General features: G+C 39.9%; 2 protein-coding genes across 6 annotated transcripts in view; one reads left to right on the plus strand and one right to left on the minus strand.

Moving 5' to 3' along the window:
* The window catches only part of ASB3 (ankyrin repeat and SOCS box containing 3), a 118362-nt gene that overhangs the window by 46137 nt on the left and 47862 nt on the right, over positions 1 to 24363 (minus strand).
* Positions 8504 to 9229, plus strand: LOC132346506 (BRCA1-associated RING domain protein 1-like). The gene has a single exon (XM_059891588.1). The coding sequence runs from the start codon at positions 8504 to 8506 to the stop codon at positions 9161 to 9163; it is 660 nt and encodes a 219-aa protein (XP_059747571.1). The 3' UTR covers positions 9164 to 9229.

The following is a 24363-nucleotide window of genomic DNA, read 5'->3' on the forward strand; positions in this document are numbered from 1 at the left end:
ACTTGAACTTAATATTTGTTCCTCCTTATCATAAGGAAACTATGCTTCTTGAGGAGAGAAACTGGGTCTCCTTCCCCTTACGTGCTCAAGGCCAATCTCAGACAGAAGACCAACAACAAATAAGCATTGACTAGGTGAATGAAACATAAATATCTAAAATAAAATGAGATTTTCTCTTTTTAAGAATTCATTCCTCTCCAAACAGAACAGGTTTCAGAACTGTATTTCTTGATATGACAATATAACGGCACTAAACGAGCCATTGTAACAGTAGAAAACAGAGAACAACTTTTTCTAGTATTAAACCATAGGCAAAAGACTGTGACTCCTAAAGAAAGGGAAGGAAATACATGAGGTGAGATCCATGATGACCCCAGCCATCTGCCTGGGGACATTTCTAGATTATGGGGCAGTGAGCTAAAGTCCAGGCATAAAAAGAATAAGGTTGAAGAAAGAATACTCCAAGAACAGGAAACAGCCCAGAAGAGTGCAGCAGTCCACTGAGCTGAGGAAGAGATCAGAGTTTAAGCAGTTGAAATTGGTGGGGCAAAGCCCAAAAGAAAAGAGAACTGTGCAGAGGGGAAGTCCCACTGTGGAAGTCTGCAAAGAATCCTTCCTGAGGTTCGGGTTACACATGTACAAGGAAGATGAATTTTACCAGAGAACTGCTAAAGAGTTAAGAGTGGAACAGACAACCAGAAGACAAACAGTGCTGAGGGGCAGTGGAACTTCTAGGAGTTCTGGCCCGCTCAGAGTGGTGAAACCACATGGCTTGCTACTTCAATACCTCATTAACACTCCGGGCATCTACCTAAGAAATCCAAAAGGCAGAGCCCTCGGAATAAAGACCACATCTAAGACTAAGCACTACTCTAGACCTTCTCTGCTGCGGCTGCTACTGCTGCTAAGTCCCTTCAGTCATGTCCGACTCTGTGCGACCCCATAGACGGCAGCCCACCAGGCTCCCCCGTCCCTGGGATTCTCCAGGCAAGAACACTGGAGCAGGTTGCCATTTCCTTCTCCCATGCATGAAAGTGAAAAGTGAAAAGTGAAAATGAAGTCGTTCAGTCGTGTCTGACTCTTAGCGACCCCATGGACTGCAGCCTACCAGGCTCCTCCATCTATGGGATTTTCCAGATCTTCTCTAACAAAACCTAAAATAAGCTCTGATCAGAATGCAGGCAGAGGATGGGAGTTGAGTCCTCCTGGAGGTCAGACCTGGAAAATATGATCTCAACAGAGCATAAAACCAAATCTAAACATATTTAAGGTGATAAGCCAATAAATAATCTATTATTTAAAAAAAGAAAAAAATCATTATTTCTCAGAGGATAACAAAATTCAAGTCTCTATGAAATACTATCCACAATGTCCAGTATACAAGTCAGAAAGTAGTTAGGAGAAACTAACCCCAAGACGGTCCAGATTCTGGATTGAATAGATTAACTAAAGCAGCTACTATAAAAATATATTAATATCTATGGTATACAGAGAGCCTAGAGAGAGAATCTGAGCAGAGGGAAAAAACTTTAAAAAAAAAAAAAAAAGAACCAAATGGAAATTCTAGAACTGAAAAAACAAATAGATGTGCTTGAAAGAGCAGAGATAGTAGAAGAGTTGATGATCTTGAAGACATTAATATAAATCATCCAATCTAAAGAAATGAGAGAGGAAAAAAAAACACTAAAGGAAAACCAACCGTATATCAGGGCCCTGTGCACAACATCAAACAGTGCACCATACATTAGCTGGAGTCCCAAAAGGAGAAAAGAATAAGAATCAGGCACCAAAAAAACATAGTTGAAGAAATAATGCCTGAAATTTTACAAAATTTGATTTTAAAAACAAAAACAAAAGCCATATTCACTTACAGATCCCAGAAAATCAGCAAACCAGTGTTTTGGAAGTAGTCACTGTACTTAAGACTTCACATTACATGTAAGTTAAGGATGATTATATACACATACTTGACAGCTCTGTGGAAGAATTTAAATGATTATAAAAGGGGGTGCAAACAACAAGCCAATGAAATCAACTTAGCTATAATAATAGTTAATTTTTTTCCAGGGCTCTTCAGTTCAGTTCAGTTCATTCACTCAGTCATGTCCCACTCTTTGCAACCCCATGAACTGCAGCACGCCAGACCTTCCTGTCCATCAACAACTCCTGGAGTTTACCCAAAATCATGTCCGTTGTGTCGGTGATATTATGCAACCATCTCATCCTCTGTTGTCCAGCATCAGGGTCTTTTCAAATGAGTCAGTTCTTGGCATCTGGTAACCAAAGTATTGAAGTTTCAGCTTCAGCATCAGTCCTTCCAATGAATGTTCAGGACTGATTTCCTTTAGGATGGACTGGTTAGATCTCCTTGCAGTCCAAGGGACTCTCAAGAGTCTTCTCCAACACCACAGTTCAAAAGCATCAATTCTTCGGGGCTCAGCTTTCTTTATATTCTAACTCTCACATACATACATGACTACTGGAAAAATCATAGCCTTGACTAGATGGAACTTTGTTGAGAAAAGTCTTTGCTTTTTAATATGCTCTCTAGGTTGGGAGAAGGCAATGGCAACCCACTCCAGTACTCTTGCCTGGAAAATCCCACGGACGGAGGAGCCTGGTGGGCTGCAGTCCATGGCGTGGCTAAGAGTCGGACACAACTGAGTGACTTCACTTTCACTTTTCACTTTCATCCACTGGAGAAGGAAATGGTAACCCACTCCAGTGTTCTTGCCTGGTGAATCTCAGGGACAGGGGAGCCTGGTGGGCTGTGGTCTATGGGGTCACACAGAGTCAGACACTACTGAAGCAACTTAGCAGCAGCAGCAGCAGGTTGGTCATAACTTTCCTTCCAAGGAGTCTTATTTCATGGCTGCAATCACCATCTGCAGTGATTTTGGAGCCCAAAAATATAAAGTCTGATACTGTTTCCACTGTTTCTCCATCTATTTCCCATGAAGTGATGGGACCAGATGCCATGATCTTAGTTTTCTGAATGTTGAGTTTAAAGCCAACTTTTTCACTCTCCTCTTTCTCGTTCATCAAGAGGCTCTTTAGTTCTTCTTCACTTTCTGCCATAAGGGTGGTGCCATCTGCATATCTGAGGTTATTGATATTTCTCCCTGCAATCTTGATTCCAGCTTGTGCTTCATCTAGCCCAGCGTTTCTCATGATGTACTCTGCATAGAAGTTAAATAAGCAGGGTGACAACATACAGCCTTGACGTATTCCTTTTCCTATTTGGAACCAGTCTGTTGTTCCATGTCCAGTTCTAACAGTTGCTTCCTGACCTGCCTACAGGTTTCTTAAGAGGCAGGTCAGGTGGTCTGGTATTCTCATTTCTTTCAGAATTTTCCACAATTTATTGTGATCCACACAGTCAAAGGCTTTGGCATAGTCAATAAAGCAGAAATAGATGTTTTTCTGGAACTCTCTTGTTTTTTCAATAATCCAACAGATGTTGGCAATGTGATCTCTCATTCCTCTGCCTTTTCTAAATCCAGCTTGAACATGTGGAAGTTCACGGTTCATGTATTGCTGAAGCCTGGAGAATTTCGAGGATTACTTTACTAGTGTGTGAGATGAGTGCAACTGTGCGGTAGTTTGAGCATTCTTTGGCATTGCCTTTCTTTGGGATTGGAATGAAAACTGACCTTTTCCAATCCAGGGCTCTTATTTGCATTCAAAAGAAAACTGACCATTTTACCACGTCCTTTAAGACTCAGCAATAGTCAAATTAATCCAATCGTTCAACCGTGTCAAAGACAGTACTAAGCACAAGAGGCATAGAAAGCAATCAACCTACAAAGCAGTTGCCTTCATGGAACTTCTATTCTAGCGGGACTGATAATAAGTAAGCACACGGATAAAATAAGTTCTGACAAAAGTAACTGTGAAATTATTTTTTGAAAAAAAAGTGAAACTAACCAGGTAAAGTAACAGGCAGTAACTGAGTTTAAGAATGCTATGGTCTGATCTCGGAAGCTAAGCAGGGTCGGATCTGGTTAGTACTTGGTTGGGAGAATGCCACGGTAGAAAATGGGACAGACATCATCTCTTTGAAACAGAAACTTCTGAACAGAGAAATGAGAGAAGAAGCAGTAAGCATGCAAAAAAGTGGAAGGCGAGTACTCCAAACAGGAAATAGGAAGTATAAAGGCAGTGAGATAGAAGAGCTGAGTATGCGTAAGGAATAATAAGATGGTCAGGAGAGGAAATAAAGCAACAAAGGTACAAAGAAGTCAAATTTTGTAAGCCCTGAAAAAAGTTAGGTGTTTTTGCTTTTTTTTTTTTTAAGGAAAAATGAATTTGTAGAAACTTCTAGGAGCACAGCTCATCACCTGCTTGTTCAGAACATAAATCTTGAGGAGTTGAGTGATCTGCCCAATGTCACAGAGCTAATGTCTATCAGACTGGAGACCAAGCTTCCCAGCTATTAGTTAGGACTCCCTCAACTAGTCCCGGTAATATTAAAAAGAATAGGAGTCAGCAAACTTTCTGTAAAGAGCCAGAAAATATAGACAGTCCTCAACTTAAGATGGTTCAGCAACGATTTTTTGACTTTTACAATGATGTAAAAGGGAGACACATTCAGAAGAAACTGCACTTTGAATTTTGATATTTTCCTGGGCTAGCAACATGTGGTATGACCATCTCTCACAACACTGGACAGTGGCAGCAAGCTGCAGCTCCCCATCAGACAGCCACCAAATCATGAGGATAAACAAATGACACACTCACAACCATTCTGTTTTTCACTTTCAGTATAGTTTCAATAAGTTACATGAGATATTTAACACTTTATTATAACATAAGCTTTGTGTAAGATGTTTGTGCCTAATGTAAGGCACAATGTAGGCTAATGAACGTGTTATGAGCACATTTAAGGTAGGCTAGACTAGGCGATGACGTCCGGTAGGCTAGATGTATTAAGTGGATTTTTAACTTACAACATTTTAAGCTTACAGTGGGTTTACTGGGATGTAACCCTTTCCTAAGTTGAGGAAGATCTGAATTCTATTTCATCTAGCTTCTCTGGTTCAACATTATATTTATAAGATTTGTCAGTATTATTGCCTCCAGTTGCCAATCACTCCTTTTTGTTGCTGTATACCATTTCATTGTGTAAACAGAACACAATTTATTTACCTGTTCTATTGCTGGTAGATGCTATTTGGATAGCTTTCTGTCTGGGGCTGTTAAAGAGTGTGCAACAATAAGAATATTCTAGTACATGTCACTTTTAGTGAACACTGATACACATTACTTTTGCATATATTCCTAAGGACGGAATTGTTGGGACAGAAGATATGTATATATTTAGCTTTAGTAAATTCTTCCAAACAGTTTCTCTAAGTGGCTAAAACAAATTCACACTCCCACCAGCAATCTATCTTCCAGTTGCTCCACATCCTCATAAGCACTTCAATCTTTTCTTTTTTAGCCATTCTGGTAGATGTGTAATGTTTACTCTTACCTTAAGCATCAGTCACCTTAAATTCTCTTTGAAAGTTGTCGAGATATGAATAAATAAACAAAATATAACACTGTCTTTGTTCTGAGTTCCTTTGGGACTCATTAACTTGGGTACAAGTCAAGTCATGTTAACTGTAAACTAAAATTTCAAATCCTGACATTGGGGTTACAGAAGAAACAATTTGATAATAGCTATAACTGGCTGACAGTACACAGGAGTTCACTATATTATGTTCTCTTTTCAAATACATTTTAAATGCTTCACAATAAAAGTTTTTAGTATTTTTCACTAGCTCATGGCCCCACCTGCATTATATGGAAACTGCATTACCTAACAAATTCTACCCCAACAAAGACTTCTAGTCTCCTAAACCTCTCATCTTCTGCTCTGAGACACCTTCCTAGTGGTTCACAGTTGTAAAGGCCATTTGAAGTTTATAACTGGCACAGTGCCAACGAGAATGTCACCCAGGCCATAGGCTTATCTCCCAATTCTGAATATGCAAGATGCCAAAGTACTGCTGGTTTCCCTGCAGTCCTACTGTATAGGCAACATGCTATGTACCTGAGCACCCGTGGAAAAGATGCCCTGTACCCTAACCTTCAACATGTTCTGTCCCTAAGCCTCCTACAGTGTAGGGCCACTAATAACCCTGTGCCTCTCAGAGCTGCTCACAGAAACATATCCTTCACCTTCTGCTTTCAGCTCCTTTCACTACAGGGCTCAAATATGAATTCCAGGCTGTTCTTCAATACCCATGTTTCCCAAAAGCCCCCCTACCTCCCGGTCACGCAAATAAAAATCCCCACCTGAAAACCATTAATTCTACCCCCAAATTTGCCATCTACTGGTTCATGCTCACACAAATGCTCAGATGTCTCAAACATATCGAATTATAATTTAGGATCATAATGGTGTCCTAACTCTAATGGAAAGAACACAGACTGTGTAGTCAGGCACTCTGCCCAGCTACGAGCAAGTTATTTCCTCATTCACACTTATAAAATAGGACTAATCTACTTACCTAGGGGTTTTTATTTTGACTAAATAATTAATATAAGTAAATATAGTAAGTGCTCAATAAATGTTCCTTCTTTCCCTCCCTCAGTCCCCTTACCCACTTCCTGATAAACTACTGGTCAACTTCTCTTCCTAACACTGTACAAATAGGATACTCAGAAGGTTATTAGCTTTTCAATCATGAGGAATTAGGCCATAATTATACCTCAATTATACAGACCTCTGATTAAACTTCTCTTACTGGTCACCAACACTCCATGTACCCTAAGGTCAGTCTGTCCCCTTTGCAGAATCAGTCCTTCTGACCAACAACCCAATTAACTGCAGCAAACATCACCAGCACTACAGGAACCGCATATTCAGGTCCCCTTCAAAATGAGAGTGCAGACTCTGAGGTTTCCCCAATTTACTGTCCAAATTATTTCCTCCATGATAATCACCCACAAATCAGCTTTATTAGTTTAATAAATGCTTATGTTTAACTTTCCTCCTCCACAGCCATAACTGATCTTACAAACATATACACTATTTCCCATTCAAAAAAGGAATTCAAAGCCCATAATCCTTTCTTTCCATGGTCACCTCCTCTATGAACAGTCATTCACTTGCCTGATTTTTCTCTCTTTCAAAAAACGGAACTGGGTCTACAGGTAGGCAGATGTTTATTAACACAGAACCTTTATGCTTTTTTTTTGTCCTTCCACTTCCTGTCAAAGTTTTCACAGACCTAAAGACACTTCTTTAGATGGTTTGGAGCGTAAGTCTGATAATCACCTAATCAACTGAGAATAATGAGGGAAATTCAGTTGCAATTTCTACCATCCCACTGATAAGCAAAGTTGACAGGATAAGTTGGTGTTTTCTTTGTTCCCTTACCTCTCTACATGGGACCCACCTAGTACTACATGCTATGGCAAAAAGGACCAACATTCCAAAGACAGAAGAGGACTATAGCTCATTTAAGGATGTACAAAGAGCTACACTCTCCAATGCAGAAGCCAGCAGCCATATGTGGCTACTTATATCTGATTAAAATAAAATGAAAATTTGAATACGTCAATCAAACTAGCCTCATGGAAACTGTTCAAGATCCACACTAGGCTAGTGATTGGACAGTACAAATTTAGGACACTTTCAAGAGTTACTGTACTGTCAAACTCAGCACATTTTTTAGCCTTAAGAATTGTTGCAAGCTCACTGAGCGTTTTCTGTTGTTCGGAAGAAAGTCCACTGCCTATAAGTGCAAGAGGCCCATCCCGATGCTGACCAGTGTTTACTACTGAGCAATGGCTGGTTGATGATGATTCCTTCTTCTCCAGTAGCAGCAACAGCGATTTCATATTTTTACTGCCTGCATAATCCACAGGCTGCAGACCAAATATGTTGACTGCCTCCCTGGAGCCTCCAAGGCAAGTAACAGCTTGACAATGTGCACATGCCCCTTCTTCACTGCGTCATGAAGAGGTGAGTCATTCTGAAACCCAGTGGTGCTCACCAACGCCTTGTGCTGGAGCAGCAATTCCACCACCTTCAGGTGGTCATGATTGCAGGCTTTGTGCAATGGTGTCCATCTGGCATGGTCTTTAACATTTGGGTCGCTTCCACTTTGTAAGAAGTATTCAACAGAAGGGATGTCACCCTTAATTGAAGCAATATGGAGCAAAGTCTCTCCTCAATGATTTCTCTTCACAGCTGTAAGGCTAATGGGCTACAGCTTTGTTGCTAAGGGACTACACATCATTCGTCTGTAACTTGGACTGTTCAGTGTAGAAGGCAGCATACCTGGTGAAAGGCTAACGGATTCATCCAATACAGTACGGCTTTTCCTCCTTAACGTGTCACCAACTTTGTTTGAAGGTGGTGAAGAACAGCCAGGCAATGGCATGTTTTCTGAGAGCACTGTTTGCTTAACAGAGTTTCCACCAGTGCTCTGACTGCTGCTTCTACATCTCTTAGAAACAGGACTGGAAATTCTGTTGTGATGCCCACGCTTCCCATTACAACCTAATGGCAAGGATTTCTTGGACAGAAGATAGTTTGCAGAGCCTGTCTTTTCAGGAGTCACTACTTCATTCTTGCTCTCAATTTCTGGAGATTGCAAGGATTCTTAAGGCTAAAAAATGTGCTGAGTTTGACAGTACAGTAACTCATATCATTATTCCTGGTGATACAGTTCAAAGCACCCTGAAATGTATGCTTAGAATTCTCAGTGGATGCTGGATCCTAAAATTTGAATGGGTGAAAGCATGTCTACCAAGCAAAGAATGTCAACAGGAAAAAAAGTATGAAATTCCTGAAGGACCACAGAAAAGCAGGTTCAACAGAGAACAGCTGTTGCCAAAGCTGTTTGATGGATGTTACTTCTATTTTGGGGGAACCTTCAAACACTATCCAAAGGACAACCTTTTTAAGCTTGTCGCAGCCAGTGGGGGCCAGATCCTCATTAGAAAGCCCAAGCCAGACAGTGACATGACTCAAACCATCAATACAGTCGCGTACCATGCCAAACCTGATTCTGATCAGCGCTTCTGCACACAGTATATCATCTATGAGGACTTGTCTAATCATCGCCCAGAAAGGGTTCGGCACGGCAAAGTCTGGATGGCTCCTTCCAGCTGGTATATAGATTGTGTGATGTCCTTTGAGTTGCTCCCTCTTGACAACTGAACTCACACAGTGTGATAACCTAGTGATTGCACTGTTTTCATCAGTCACATTTTTACAAATAGGTAGACTCATTCATCGGAGAAGGTGATGGCACCCCACTCCAGTACTCTTGCCTGGAGAGTCCCATGGATGGAGGAGCCTGGTGGGCTGCAATCCATGGGGTCGCGAAGAGTTGGACACGTCTGAGAGACTTCACTTTCACTTTTCACTTTCATGCATTGGGTTGGAGAAGGAAATGGCAACCCACTCCAGTGTTCTTGCCTGGAGAATCCCAGGGACGGGAGAGGCTGGTGGGCTGCTGTTCATGGGGTCACACAGAGTCAGACATGACTGAAGTGACTTAGCAGCATCAGTAGCGGCAAGTTCCACAGGACAGCTTTGGTCTACATTTTAGAATTTAACTGAACTGAATTTAACCTAGAATACTAGGCATATCTACCTCCAAAATACATGCCTGGCAATGAGGACAGGGGGCCAGGCCATTAGTTGTGGTTCCTATGGTTTGAGACAGGTGTTCCAGGAGAGAAAGGAAATGAGTAATTCTGGAACCTGGAAAAGTACTGTGGATTCTCAAAGAGAAAAAGAAAGTAGAATCATAGGATCTGATATTACACTGTCATCCAACAGGGACCAAAGTTCAAGGATAAAGAATAAAGATGAAATAAAACATCTCATTTTGAAGACAGAGCTCAGAGTGCCTGGGGTACACAGAGAGAGGGGAGAAAGGCTTTCCTTTCTTCAATCCAAACAGATTTTGTCTATAAGACTCTAGCTGAGACAGCAGAAAAGAAAAACCAGAAGCTCTGAGGACAGGGACACTGCTCTTCCCACAACAGGTCAGACTACTGTGCTGAAGAAACTATACAAACTGAAGTCTAAGAAAGCAAAAATGATATGAGAACATCATTTCCTGCAATAAGTTCTAGGGAGACATTTATACTGTTGAAGAAACAAATTTTTCCATTTCCTATATTTAAGAGGGGAAAAAGAAGTAATCTGGGATAACATAACCTGAATATCAAATATTGTTGAAAAGAAGAAATCAAGGAAATGGAAGCATCCGCACATGAAACTTCTAACCAAAATCAAAACTCAGCTGAGGCATGGAGCACACTGAGTGCAGTCACAAGGCCCACACAAAGATTTCATGAACACCTGGATTCAACACAGGATTCTCATCTGGGAGAAACAGGGTAAGAAATAAAGAGCTACACAAAATATAAGTAATAAATCTAGGAATAAGAAACTCAAACTAAAAATCGTAAGCAATGATCATTATTTAATGCAGCATTCATTAAAGAATAAATTTCTAAAGGAAGGACTTTTAAAAATGTGATTATCCTACTGAATGTTCTTTTGGAAAAATGCCTAAAGTGACACTGTGTTCTAAGGAACTCCTGCAGACAAGTTCTGTCGAAACGCAAAAATTGTAGTGAGCTGAGTTTTACATCTACAAGCTAGAAATATACTCTTTCATCTTGAGACTCAGATTTTGACCACAATTCTACTGAGAAATATCATGATCAGTAAGGCTGTATAGATATGCAGATGACACCACCCTTATGGCAGAAAGTGAAGAGGAACTAAAAAGCCTCTTGATGAAAGTGAAAGAGGAGAATGAAAAAGTTGGCTTAAAGCTCAACATTCAGAAAACTAAGATCATGGCAAATGGTCCCATCACTTCATGGCAAATAGATGGGGAAACAGTGGAAACAGAGACTTTATTTTGGGGGGCTCCAAAATCACTGCAGATGGTGACTGCAGCCATGAAATTAAAAGACGCTTACACCTTGGAAGAAAAGTTATGACCAACCTAGATACCATATTCAAAAGCAGAGACACTACTTTGCCAACAAAGGTCCGTCTAGTCAAGGCTATGGTTTTTCCTGTGGTCATGTATGGATGTGAGAGTTGGACTGTGAAGAAAGCTGAGCGCCTAAGAATTGATGCTTGTGAACTGTGGTGTTGGAGAAGACTCTTGAGAGTCCCTTGGACTGCAAGGAGATCCAACCAGTCCATTCTGAAGGAGATCAGTCCTGGGATTTCTTTGGAAGGAATGATGCTAAAGCTGAAACTCCAGTACTTTGGCCACCTCATGCGAAGAGCTGACTTACTGGAAAAGACTCTGATGCTGGGAGGGATTGGGGGCAGGAGGAGACGAGGACGACAGAGGATGAGATGGCTGGATGGTATCACTGACTCAATGGACGTGAGTCTGAGTGAACTCTGGGAGTTGGTGATGAACAGGGAGGCCTGGCGTGCTGAGATTCATGGGGTCGCAAAGAGTCAGACACGACTGAGCGACTGAACTGAACTGAACTGAAGCATGTATAGAACAGTTTAACCACAGGCTGGACATCTCCTCCACTTATAGCAAGAAGTTGGTGATTTCTGAGGGGTCTCAGAGATTACCTATATATTGTATTAGTACATTTGATTTATACATGAATTTTTAACTGCATCTACACTCTGAAGTTCTGCATCTATTCTCCATTATGCACTTCATTTTTCTATACAATTCAACAATAAAATATTTTTCATTGCTTATCTAATTTGTGCAAACCTTTTCCCTATCTCTTTCACAAAGCACAAAAGAATATTTGCAACAATTTTATCTACTGTGTATCTCTCTGGTCCTGTGATTACACTGACATCTGGTGGCACCAGAAAAGAATCTAGACAGCAATGAAAAATAAATTTTTTTCCACTGTTGTGAATTCATCCTACGAATTCTATGACCTCAGATTTTATGTTTTTCTAAGATTACCTATTCCTAGGACAGTAAAGTACTATACTAACTTCACTGATGGCACATGTTAGTTTCAAACTTTCACTTTAATAAAGTGTGGCAAAGATGGAAAATTATTTCAAAAATGTCACTGGGTAAGCTGGACTACCCACAGGTATTTATCTCATAATTAAATTTTATAATCAGAATGGGATCACCAACAAAACCTTACTGTATAGCACATGGAACTCTGCTCAATGTTATGTGCCAGCCTGGATGGGAGTGGGGGTTTAAGGGAGAATGGAATCATATATTCATATGGCTGAGTCCCTTCACCATTCACAAAACTATCACAACATTGTTAATTGGCTATACTCCAATACAAAATATTTGCAGTGTTAAAAAAGAATTAAATTCAAATATAAAAAATAAAGTTGGAGAAGCAAAAAAATAAATAAATTTTATAATCAGAACAGTTAAAGTAAGTCTTTCCCATTAAAGATATATACATAGTTTCAAGCACTGTTCCTATATATTCAAATATATTTCTATAATGTGTCTTGGCCCTGAAGCTTTAGTCTGAGAAGTGAAAAGGAAAGTCGCACAGTCGTGTCTGACTTCTTTGCAACCCCATGGACTATAGTCCATGGAATTCTCCAGGCCAGAATACTGGGTAGCGTTCCCCTTCTCCAGGGGATCTTCCCAACCCAGGGATTGAACCTAGGTCTCCTGCATTGCAGGTGAATTCTTTACCAGCTGAGCTACCAGGGAAGCCCACTGATCTCTTACTGGGCCTAATTTAAGTTAAACTTTATCATGCTGCTGCTGCTGCTAAGTCGCTTCAGTCATGTCCGACTCTGTGCGACCCCATAGACGGCAGCCCAGCAGGCTCCCTCATCCCTGGGATTCTCCAGGCAAGAACACTGGAGTGGGTTGCCATTTCCTTCTCCAATGCATGAAGGTGAGAAGTGAAAGTGAAGTTGCTCAGTTGTGTCCGACTCTTAGCAACCCCATGGACTGCAGCCTACCAGGCTCCTCTGTCCATGGGATTTTCCAGGCAAGAGTACTGGAGTGGGGTGCCATTGCCTTCTCCAAACTTTATCATAGGTATACATTTATAGGAAAAAACAGTACACACATGGTTTGTGTGTGTATAATCTGAGGTTTCCAGCATCCACTGGTGATCTTGGAACAATATATGCTCCACAGATAAGGGAGAACTACTAAATTGACATAAAATTAAAAAACAAACAAAACTAACCCAGGGTTCAAACCCAAGTCTCCCACATTGCAGGTGGATTCTTTACCAGCTGAACCACAAGAGGAGCCAATCTTTAGTCTAAAATGTAGTATTTTATTGCTTAGAAAATATTTTTCTAAAGTTATAATGAAAAGTTCACTTCTTATAAAGGACCTGGTGTCTCCCAATAACTAACAATCTTAAAAATGTATACTGATGGGAAAAACCATGACCTCATGGACAAAGTTTATTATATTAGGAATATATTAATAACAAAGCTTATGAAAAGTACCTAATTCCATGATATGTCTCTATTTCTGATACAGAGAAGTCAAATGGGCAATTAGACAACAGAGACCATATCCAGAAAAGCACATCTTTCAATCACTTGGAAGTCTTAGGAGACAAAAACTAAAATTCTACTGTTTTATTATTTCTCCACATGCCTCCCCACCAACAGAGCTGAGAGAAACATTTTAGACAGCACATCTTTAAATTTACATATTCATCCAGAATTATAACAGTGAATTCTACAACTCTTTATAATTATCCAATTCACACTCCTGAAATTCTCATAAAGCAGTATCCTCCTTACAGAAGCCACCTCTGCATATCTCTCCACAGTATGGCTTAGAGAAATAAATCACTACACTGAGGAGTCCCTAGCAAAGAAAAAGTATATGGCAAAACATCCCTCATCCCAAGGACTCCTAATTATAGAGAAGCAACACTTTTATTTCAGCCATTCTAACCAGTGATGTTCATTACACAATTGGCCAGTGGCAATAATAATCATAAATAAAGGAACAACTGCATTAACTATGTAATGATTCCACCTAACAGCCACACATCCATACTGTACAGCAGTGCTACTCAATACTGTTCACAGCCTGTTGATCTACCAACTGTTATCAGTCCTCAACAAAATGAGAAATTTTTACCAGAATATAAATCAATTATGTCCTTAAAACATATTGTTTAGTTCAGCTGACATTTTTCTTGAAAGAAAACTATTTTGATGAAGGAAGTTGCACAAATGTAAATCACTGATTTACATTATGGCTCAAGCCCCTTATCAACAGACTGACATTTTTGAGTAGCACTGCTCTATGGTATCTAAAGAGAACAGAGATTGCATTGTAGGAGCAGGATGGGGTGAGGAATGGCTCATTTAAGTCTATTTCTACCATATACTGGAATATTAAACTATACATACTACTGACATCAAGAATTTTTGTCTTACTTTAAAAATATGGGCCTCCAATTTTAATACTGTGGATAAAGTAGTTCCCCTTACTCTTCTTAGAAAGCATTAAAGAGCAATTAATCCAAAATCAGCAAAGAAAATAAGAAATAAAAACACATTCTGCATTTTTAGCAAAACTACAAATCCCACTAAAACTTCAGATCAAAAATAGGTAGGAGCTTTCAAAACAGAGGTTAATCGTGGGTCCTTGTGGGACGAAGGGCAGAAAGTGTCAACTGCACCTCTCACAAGCAGCCAGCAAAGTAAACTTCTCAGAGGTGAGATGGAGACTCCCTCTGAGGGGCAAAACATAAATGTCCAGCAGAGGGATAAGATTCATGAACTGGAAGAAAGAATACATATGGACAGAGTTGAAATCTCAAAGTCAGAAGAGCTGGGTCTAAATAAGGAATAACACAAACATGCTACACTTGTAGGACTAGTTTGTCTGGGCTAGCACGAAGTGAAGCTGCCTTGCAAAACCCCCACAGCTGCCTAATTCAACTAATCAGTGAAAGATAATGAATTCACTCATTGGAAAAGTTCAGTTCAGTTCACTTCACTTCAGTCACTCAGTCATGTCCGACTCTTTGCGACCCCATGGACTTCAGCACACCAGGCCTTCCTGTCCATCACCAACTCCCGGAGTTTACCCAAAATCATGTCCATTGAGTCGGTAATGCCATCTAACCATCTCATCCTCTGTCGTCCCCTTCTCCACCCGCCTTCAATCTTTCCCAGCATCAGGGTCCTTTCAAATGAGTCAGCTCTTTGCATCAAGTGGCCAAAGTATTGGAACTTTAGCTTCAGCATCAGTCCTTCCAATGAATATTCAGGACTAATTTCCTTTAGGATGGACTGGTTGGATCTCCTTGCAGTTCAAGGGACTCTCAAGAGTCTTCTCCAACACCACAGTTCAAAAGCATCAATTCTTCGGTGCTCAGCTTTCTTTATAGTCCAACTCTCACATCCATACATGACTACTGGAAAAACCATAGCCTTAACTAGACAGACCTTTGTTGACAAAGTAATGTCTCTGCTTTCTAATATGCTGTCTAGTTTGATCATAACTTTTCTTACAAGGAGGAAGCATTTTTTAATTTCATGGCTGCAGTCACCATCTGCAGTGATTTTGGAGTCCAAAAAAATAAAGTCTGACACTGTTTCCACTGTTTCCCCATCTATTTGTCATGAAGTGATGGGACCAGATGCCATTATCTTAGTTTTCTGAATGTTGAGCTTTAAGCCAACTTTTCACTCTCTTCCTTCACTTTCATCAACAGGCTCTTTAGTTCTTCTTTGTGAGTGGTATCATCTGCATATCTGAGGTTATTGATATTTCTCCCAGGATTCTTGATTCCAGCTTGTGCTTCATCTAGCCCAGCGTTTATCATGATGTACTCTGCATATAAGTTAAATAAACAGGGTGACAATATACAGCCTTGACACATTCAGAACCAATCTGTTGTTCCATGTCCAGTTCTAACTGTTGCTTCCTGACCTGCATACAGGTTTCACAAGAGGCAGGTCAGGTGGTCTGGTATTCCCATCTCTTTAAGAATTTTCCACAGTTCGTCGTGATCCACATAGTCAAAGGCATTGGCATAGTCAACAAAGCAGAAATAGATGTTTTTCTGGAACTCTCTAGCTTTTTCAATGATCCACTGGATATTGGCAATATGATCTCTGGTTCCTTTGCCTTTTCTAAAACGACCATGATGCTTTTGGGAAAGCATTGAGGGCAGTAGGAGAAGGGGACAAAAGAGGATGAGAAGGATGGATGGTATTATTGACTCAATGGACATGAGTCTGAGCGAACTCTGGGAGATAGTGAAGGACAGGAAAGCCTGGTGTGCTACAGTCCATGAGATCACAAAGAGTCAAACATGACTGAGGAACTGAACAACAAATGAATTCACACCCAAAAACCATGCTGCTGCTGTTGCTGCTAAGTCACATCAGTCATGTCCGACTCTGTGCAACCCCATAGACAGCAGCCCACCAGGCTCCCCCGTCCCTGGGATTCTTCAGGCAAGAACACTGGAGTGGGTTGCCATTTCCTTCTCCAATGCATGAAAGTGAAAAGTGAAAGTGAAGTCACTCAGTTGTGTCCGATTTTTAGTGACCCCATGGACTGCATCCTAACAGGCTCCTCCATCCATGGGATTTTCCAGGCATGAGTAATGGAGTGGGTCACCAGCGCCTTCTCTGAAAACCATGAGTCAAAAGGAAAATTAGCCAGTGTGGAATGTGGCTCAAGCTCTGTCCTGTTGAAAATCTCCTAAAACAAAGGTGAAACCTAGGCAAAAATCTCACATTTCCAGATAAGTTATCACAAAGGAACAAGCACACATCTATTAAAGACACCAAAAAGGGGGAAGAAAGTTATGGGGAAAACTATTGGTAGACCAAAAAAACAGCAAAAACACAAAACTCTTATTATAAAAATACTGCCAGAAAATGAATGAAAACTGTGGCTAAACCTTTTGCTGTAAATTTTAAGAGGAAAAAAATGAAGCTGGTGTAAAAAGGCACAATTGGAGATCAGTAGAGAAATAACTCCAGAAAGAAAGAAGAGATGGAGCCAAAGCAAAAACAACACCCAGTTGTGAATGAGACTGGTGATGGAAGCAGGATCCGATGTTGTAAAGAGCAATATTGCATAGGAACCTGGAATGTTAGGTGCACGAATCAAGGCAAATTGGAAATAGTCAAACAGGAGATGTCAAGAGTGAACGTCAACATTTTAGGAATCAGCAAACTAAACTGGACTGGAATGGGTGAATTTAACTCAGATGACCATTATGACCATTACTACTGTGGGCAACAGACCCTTAGAAGAAATGGAGTAGCCATCACAGTCAACAAGAGTCTGAAATGCAGTACTTGGATGCAATCTCAAAAACGACAGAATGATGTCTGTTCGTTTCCAAGGCAAACCATTTAATATCACAGTGATCCAAGTCTATGCCCCAACCAGTAACACTGAAGAAGCTGAAGCTGAATGGTTCTATGAAGACCTACAAGACCTTCTAGAACTAATACCCCAAAAAGATGTCCTTTTCATTATAGGGGACTGGAATGCAAAAGTAGGAAGTCAAGAAACACCTGGAGTAACAGGCTAATGTGGCCTTGGAGTACAGAATGAAGCAGGGAAAAGCCTAATAGAGTTGTGCCACTGGTCATAGCAAACACCCTCTTCCAACAACACAAGAGAAGACTCTACACATGGACATCACCAGAAGGTCAATACAAAAACCAGACTATTTATATTCTTTGCAGCCAAAGATGGAGAAGCTCTATACGGGCAGCAAAAATGAGACCAGAAGCTGACTATGGCTCAGATCATGAACTCCTTATTACCAAATTCAGACTTAAATTGAAGCAAGCAGGGAAAACCACTAGACCATTCAGGTATGACCCAAATCAAATTCCTTACAATTATACAGTAGAAGTGAGAAATATATTAAAGAGACTAGATCTGATAGAGTGCCTGATGAACTATGGACGGACGTTCATGACATTGTACAGGAGACAGGGATCAAGACCATCCCAAGAAAAGGAAATCCAAAAAAAGCAAAATGGCTGTCTGAGGAGGCCTTACAAATAGCTGTGAAAAGAAGAGAAGCAAAAAGCAAAGATAAGATAGGAGATAAGGAAAGATATACCCATTTGAATGCAGAGTTCCAAAGAATAGCAAGAAGAGATAAGAAAGCCTTCCTCAGTGATCAATGCAAAGAAATAGAGGAAAATAATAGAATGGGAAAGACTGGAAATCTCTTTAAGAAAATAAGACATACCAAGGGGACATTTCATGCAAAGATGGGCTCAATAAGGATAGAAATGGTATGGACCTAACAGAAGCAGAAGATATTAAGAAGAAGTGACAAGAATACACAGAAAAACTACACAAAAAAGATCTTTACAACCCAGATAATCATGATGGTTTGATCACTCACCTAGAGCCAGACATCCTGGAATGTGAAGTCAAGTGGGCCTTAGGAAGCATCACTACGAACAAAGCTAGTGGAGGTGATGGAATTCAGGTTGAGCTATTTCAAATCCTAAAAGATGAAGCTGTGAACGTGCTGCACTCAATATGCCAGCAAATCTGGAAAACTCAGCAGTGGCCACAGGACTGGAAAAGGTTAATTTTCATTCCAATACCAAAGAAAGGCAATGCCAAAGAATGCTCAAACTACTGCAAAATTACACTCATCTCACACGCTAGTAAAGTAATGCTCAAAATTCTCCAAGCGAGGCTTCAATAATACGTGAACTGTGAATTTCCAGATGTTCAAGCTGGTTTTAGAAAAGGCAGAGGAACCAGATTTCAAATTGCCAACATCTGATGGAGCATTGAAAAAGCAAGAGAGTTCCAGTAAAACATCTACTTCTGCTTTAATGACTATGCCAAAGGCTTTGACTGTGTGGATCACAACAAACTGGAAAATTCTTAAAGAGATGGGAATACAAGACCACCTGACCTGCCTCTTGAGAATATGCAGGTCAGGAAGCAGTAGTTAGAACTGGACATGGAACAACAGACTGGTTCCAAATAGGAAAAGGAGTACGTCAAGGCTGTATATTGTCACCCTGCTTATTTAACCGTGGAATACATCATGAGAAATGCTGGGCTAGATGAAGCACAAGCTGGAATCAAGACTGCCAGGAGAAATATCAATAACCTCAGATATGCAGACGACACCACCCTTATGGCAGAAAGTGAAGAAGAACTAAAGAGCCTCTTGATGAAAGTGAAGGAGAGTGAAAAAGTTGGCTTTAAACTCAACATTCAGAAAACTAAGATCATGGCATCCGGTCCCATCACTTCATGGCAAATAGATGGAGAAACAATAGAAACAGTGGCTGACTTTATTTTTTGGGGCTCCAAAATCACTGCAGATGGTGACTGTAGCCATGAAATAAAAAGACGCTTACTCCCTGGAAGGAAAGTTATGACCAACCTAGACAGTACATTTAAAAAGCAGAAATATTACTTTCCCAACCAAGGTCCGTCTAGTCAAACCTATTGTTTTTCCAGCAGTCATGTATGGATGTGAGAGCTGAACCATAAAGAAAGCTGAGAGCCAAAGAATTGATGCTTTTGAACTGTGGTGTTGGAGAAGACTCTTTAGAGTCCGTTGGACTGCACGGAGATCCAACCAGGAAATCAGTCCAGAATATTCATTGCAAGGACTGATGCTGAAGCTGAAACTCCAATATTTTGGCCACCTGATGCCAAGAGCTGACAAATTTGAAAAAACCCTGATGCTGGGAAAGATTCAGAGAAGGCAATGGCACCCCACTCCAGTATTCCTGTCTGGAAAATCCCATGGACAGAGGAGCCTGGAAGGCTGCAGTCCATGGGGTCGCTGAGGGTCGGACACGACTGAGAGACTTCACTTTCACTTTTCACTTTCATGCACTGGAGAAGGAAATGGCAACCCACTCCAGCGCTCTTGCCTGGAGAATCCCAGGGACGGGGGAGCCTGGTGGGCTTCCGTCTATGGGGTCATACAGAGTCGGACACAACTGAAGTGACTTAGCATGCATGGGAAATACTGAAGGTGGGTGGAGAAAGGGACTACAGAAGATGAGATTTTGGTGCCATCACCCACCCAAAGGACATGAGTTTGAGTAAACTCTGGGAGTTGGTGATGGACAGGGAAGCCTGGCGTCCTGCAGTCCATGGGGTCGCAAAGAGTCCTACGTGACTGAGCGACTGAACCGAACTGAGATATAAGTGCTCAGGTAAAAGATAACTAGATAATATCTGATGTAATATAAACCTGGACAGTTTAGAAAAGACCTGGAAAAAATTAAGTTATCATAGAAATGCAATTGAAACTGTAAAAAATACTCAAGAAAACAGACATTTCTGAAAAGGAACAAAGCAGGAAAAGTAAAAACAAACACAACAGGTTTAGAGTAAATGATAGATATGAAAAAGGACAAACAATAAACTAATAACTGGAGCCCAAGAAGACCATCATAATAACAGAATAAATATTTAAAGATATAATTACAGAAAGATTTACTAAATATTGAAACAGCATTCCATGTCTCAGAAAACTCTGAAAGAAACAAAATACTGCCACTATAAAAAGAAAATCAGAGGCCTCCAACTTCAACTCTAGAACATAATATCCACTACAAAGTTTCTCAAAAAAATGTGTCCCAAATTTACCTAATTAAACTGCTATATAAAATCATTTAATTCTCTGGTGGTCGAGCAGTTAGGACTCCGCACTTCACTGCTGAGGGCCCATTTCAATCATTGGTCGGGGAACTAAGATCCCACAAGTCGAGCCACACAGCCAAAAATAATTTAAAAATAAATAAAATCATTATTCAATTATGAATATGAAAGAATTCGAGGAACATTATCTTCATGGGTCCTTTTAGATGACTCGTTTAAAGAAAAGAATTTAGTCTTCCAAGCGAGACTGGAAAAATCATGGCAAAATAACTGCTGATAAACTTCTAAGCTATTTAATCATAGAACTATAAGAAAAAATAAAATGAAGGTATTAAGATGCCAGTAATGGCAACCCACTCCAGTGTTCTTGCCTGGAGAATCCCAGGGGTGGGGGAGCCTGGTGGGCTGCCGTCTATGGGATCACACAGAGTCAGACACGACTGAAGCGACTTAGCAGCAGCATGCTTACCTTATGGAACAAAAACATATAGTCTTAAAACATAAAACAGTATGATATTTTCATCAAGAAAGTAAACAGAACAAGAAATTAACATTTTTAAAATGTAACCTTTTAGTGAACAGCCATACTTCAAACCTGAGAAAACTCAAACTTCTCTTTTCAAGAACATGCCCTCAAATAAAAATGCTAAGGTTATATCCTTGAAGAAGATGATTAATCATTCTATTTAAAGATCTAAAAATAACTCCAAAGATTAAGTTTAATTAGTATTAAATGTATGAATGCTAAACCTCAAAATTCATAGCACCTCAAAAAATAACTCTATGAATGATCACTGATCCATGAAAATACAAGTGAAAAATGAAATCTACGTTGGTTTGTTCAACTCTGTAATATACCAACAGAATCAAAGGATAAGCCACATGAGCTTAAGTATGACATATTTTATATATTTAATATTGAAATAGGCACCTCTTCCCAGGAGGCTCAGTGATAAAGAATCCTCTTGCCAATGCAAGAGACACAGAAGAGGCAGGTTCAATCCCTGGATCAAGAAGAAACTCTGGAGGAGAAAATGGCGACCCATTCCAGTAATCTTTCCTGGGGAATTCCATGGACAGAGGCGCCTGGCGGGCTACAGTCCATGGAGTTGTAACAGCTGCACGACTGAGCAAACATACACATTGAAATAGGCAGCCTCACATAACATTGTTTATAAAACACTTTACTAATAAATATGTTGAAGGTTATGTTTAACGTTTAAGGTTACACAGACTAAGCAGACTCTGAAGAACAAAAAATGAAAAATGGTCCATCAAAAGCCAAAACAGCATGTTGTGCAGTTATCACAGAAAACTGTCCTATGAAGTCACAGTAGGTTGGCTTTTAGCTTCCAATTTATCAGTGTTGTTTTAAATTTAGCAAAATAAAGAGAAAACCTATTTCCTTCATAATCAGCTATATTTTCACTTAGAATCTTCTATATTTATACATAAAGGTATTCTTATTTACAAAGCAGTTTAGAATACTTACTGTGAATGCATTTATGAAGCAAAGGTAAAGTAGCTGGGAAAGAAGGCAAGAAAAGAAATAAAGGGCAGACTCCTTGTTAAACATAAACTTTAAGTTGCATGTAGCAAATGATGTTCTATAAGAACAATTTTCATGTGGGAAGATACAGAGATGTTTGGTACATTTCCCCTTTCTTGTGGGGTTTTCTCAATTTAATTCTTACTGCCATCTAACTGAAAATCTGCCTTCCAAACTCAATTTTATGAAAATCTAGGTGAGTTCTGTACAGGGAAGATATTCCCATACAAACAGTGGAGTAAAAAATTTTCTAAGTCTCTGCATTCAGCCTTCAGTTCAATCACAGTGACACACCATGGATGTTGATGACTTTTCCAGCTACCTGCAGTTTTCAGAATTCTGTATTAAATTTCTATCCATTGATCATCCAGTTTAAGTTCACTTTGAGCCACAGGATAGGTACAATGACATGCAAGAAGAATATAGCTCCCCTTGGGGGAAGAAGCAACATACTCCAAAGTTTCAGCAATGAACAACTTTGGAAGATAAACTCTACAGATGGGGAAGAAGCTATACTACATGGGCAGTTCCTCTTTCTCACTTTAAGTCCAGGTGGTCCAACCACTCTTCCTCATCTAGAAATTATCATCCATAGTTTGGTTCAAACCTTGAAGTGTTCTGGATTTTCTATTAATTAAAAAACAAAAAAGACTCTTCCATTATACAGTGAAACACAGATCACTACAGTTATTTAAAAGAGGGAGAAAGATACAGGCAAGCAAAGCAAATTACTAAAATTTGTCTTATTATTCACAGTGCAGAGCAGACACCAGAGCCTAGATCACCTTACTTAAGAAACACCTAATGCAACAAAAGGAGTAAAATACCAAGGGATTAATCTACCTAAGGAGACAAAAGACCTGCATGCAGAAACTACAAGACACTGATGAAAGAAATTTCAGATGACACAAACAGATGGAGAGATATACCATATTTTTGGATCAGAAGAATCAATACTGTGAAAATGACTATACTACCCAAAGTAATCTACAGATTCAATGAAATTCCTATCAAACTACCAATGGTATTTTTCACAGAAATAGAACAAAAAATTTCACAATTTGTATGGAAACACAAAAGACCCTGAATAGCCAAAGCAATCTTGAGAAAGAAGAATGAAGCTGGAGAAATCAACCTTCCTGACTTCAGACTCTACTACAAAGCTACAGTCATTAAGACAGTATGGTACCGGCACAAAAACAGAAATACAAACCCATGGAACAAGACAGAAACCCCAGAGATAAACCCATGCACCTATGGGCACCTTATTTTTGACAAAGGAGGCAAGATTATACAATGGAAAAAAGCGTCTTCAATAAATGGTGCTGGGAAAACTGGACAGCTACATGTAAAAAAAATAAAACAAGGATACTTTTTAACATCAAATACAAAAATAAACTCAAAATGGATTAAAGATTTAAATGTAAGGCCAAAAACTATAAAGCACTTAGGGGAAAATATATGCAGTACACACTTTGACATACTAACAGCAAGATCCTCTTTAATCCACCTCCCAGAGTAACTGAAATAAAAACAAAAGTAAACAAATGGGACTTGATTAAACTTAAAAGCTTTTGCACAGCAAAGGAAACAATAAACAAGATTAAAAGACAATCCTCAGAATGGGAGAAAACAATTGCAAACAAAACAACTGACAAAGGATTATCTCCAAAATACAGAAGCAGTTTATGCAGCTCAATACCAGAAAAACAATCCAATCAAAAAATGGACAGAAGACCTAAACAGATATTTCTCCAAAGAAGACATACAACTGGCTAGTAAACACATTAAAGGATGCTCAACATTGCTCATTATTGGAGAAATGTAAATCAAAACTACAATGAGGTATCACCTCACATCTGTCAGAATGGCCATCATTAAAAAATCTACAAACGATAAATACTGGACAGGATGTGGAGAAAAGGAAACACTTTTGCACTGTTGGTGAGAACATAAACTGATACAACTACTATGGAGAACAGTATAGAGATTCCTTTAAAAAAAAAAAAACTAGGAATAGAACTACCATGCATGTGTGTGTGCATGCTAAGTCGCTTCCATCACGTCTGACTCTTTGCAACCATATGGACTGTAGCCCTCCAGGCTCCTCTGTTCATGGGATTCTCTAGAGAAGAATACTGGAGTGGGCTGCCATGCCCTCCTCCAGGGGATCTTTCTGATTCAGGGATCAAATCCGCATCTCTTACGTCTCCTGCACTGGCAAGCAGGTTCTTT

The sequence above is a fragment of the Bos taurus genome, chromosome 11, assembly GCF_002263795.3.
Source record: "Bos taurus isolate L1 Dominette 01449 registration number 42190680 breed Hereford chromosome 11, ARS-UCD2.0, whole genome shotgun sequence".
Lineage (NCBI taxonomy): Eukaryota > Metazoa > Chordata > Mammalia > Artiodactyla > Bovidae > Bos > Bos taurus.

Excerpts from the sequence above, each read along its gene's own strand:
- LOC132346506 (XM_059891588.1), top strand. The coding sequence starts at position 8,504 with ATGGCAAGGATTTCTTGGACAGAAGATAGTTTGCAGAGCCTGTCTTTT.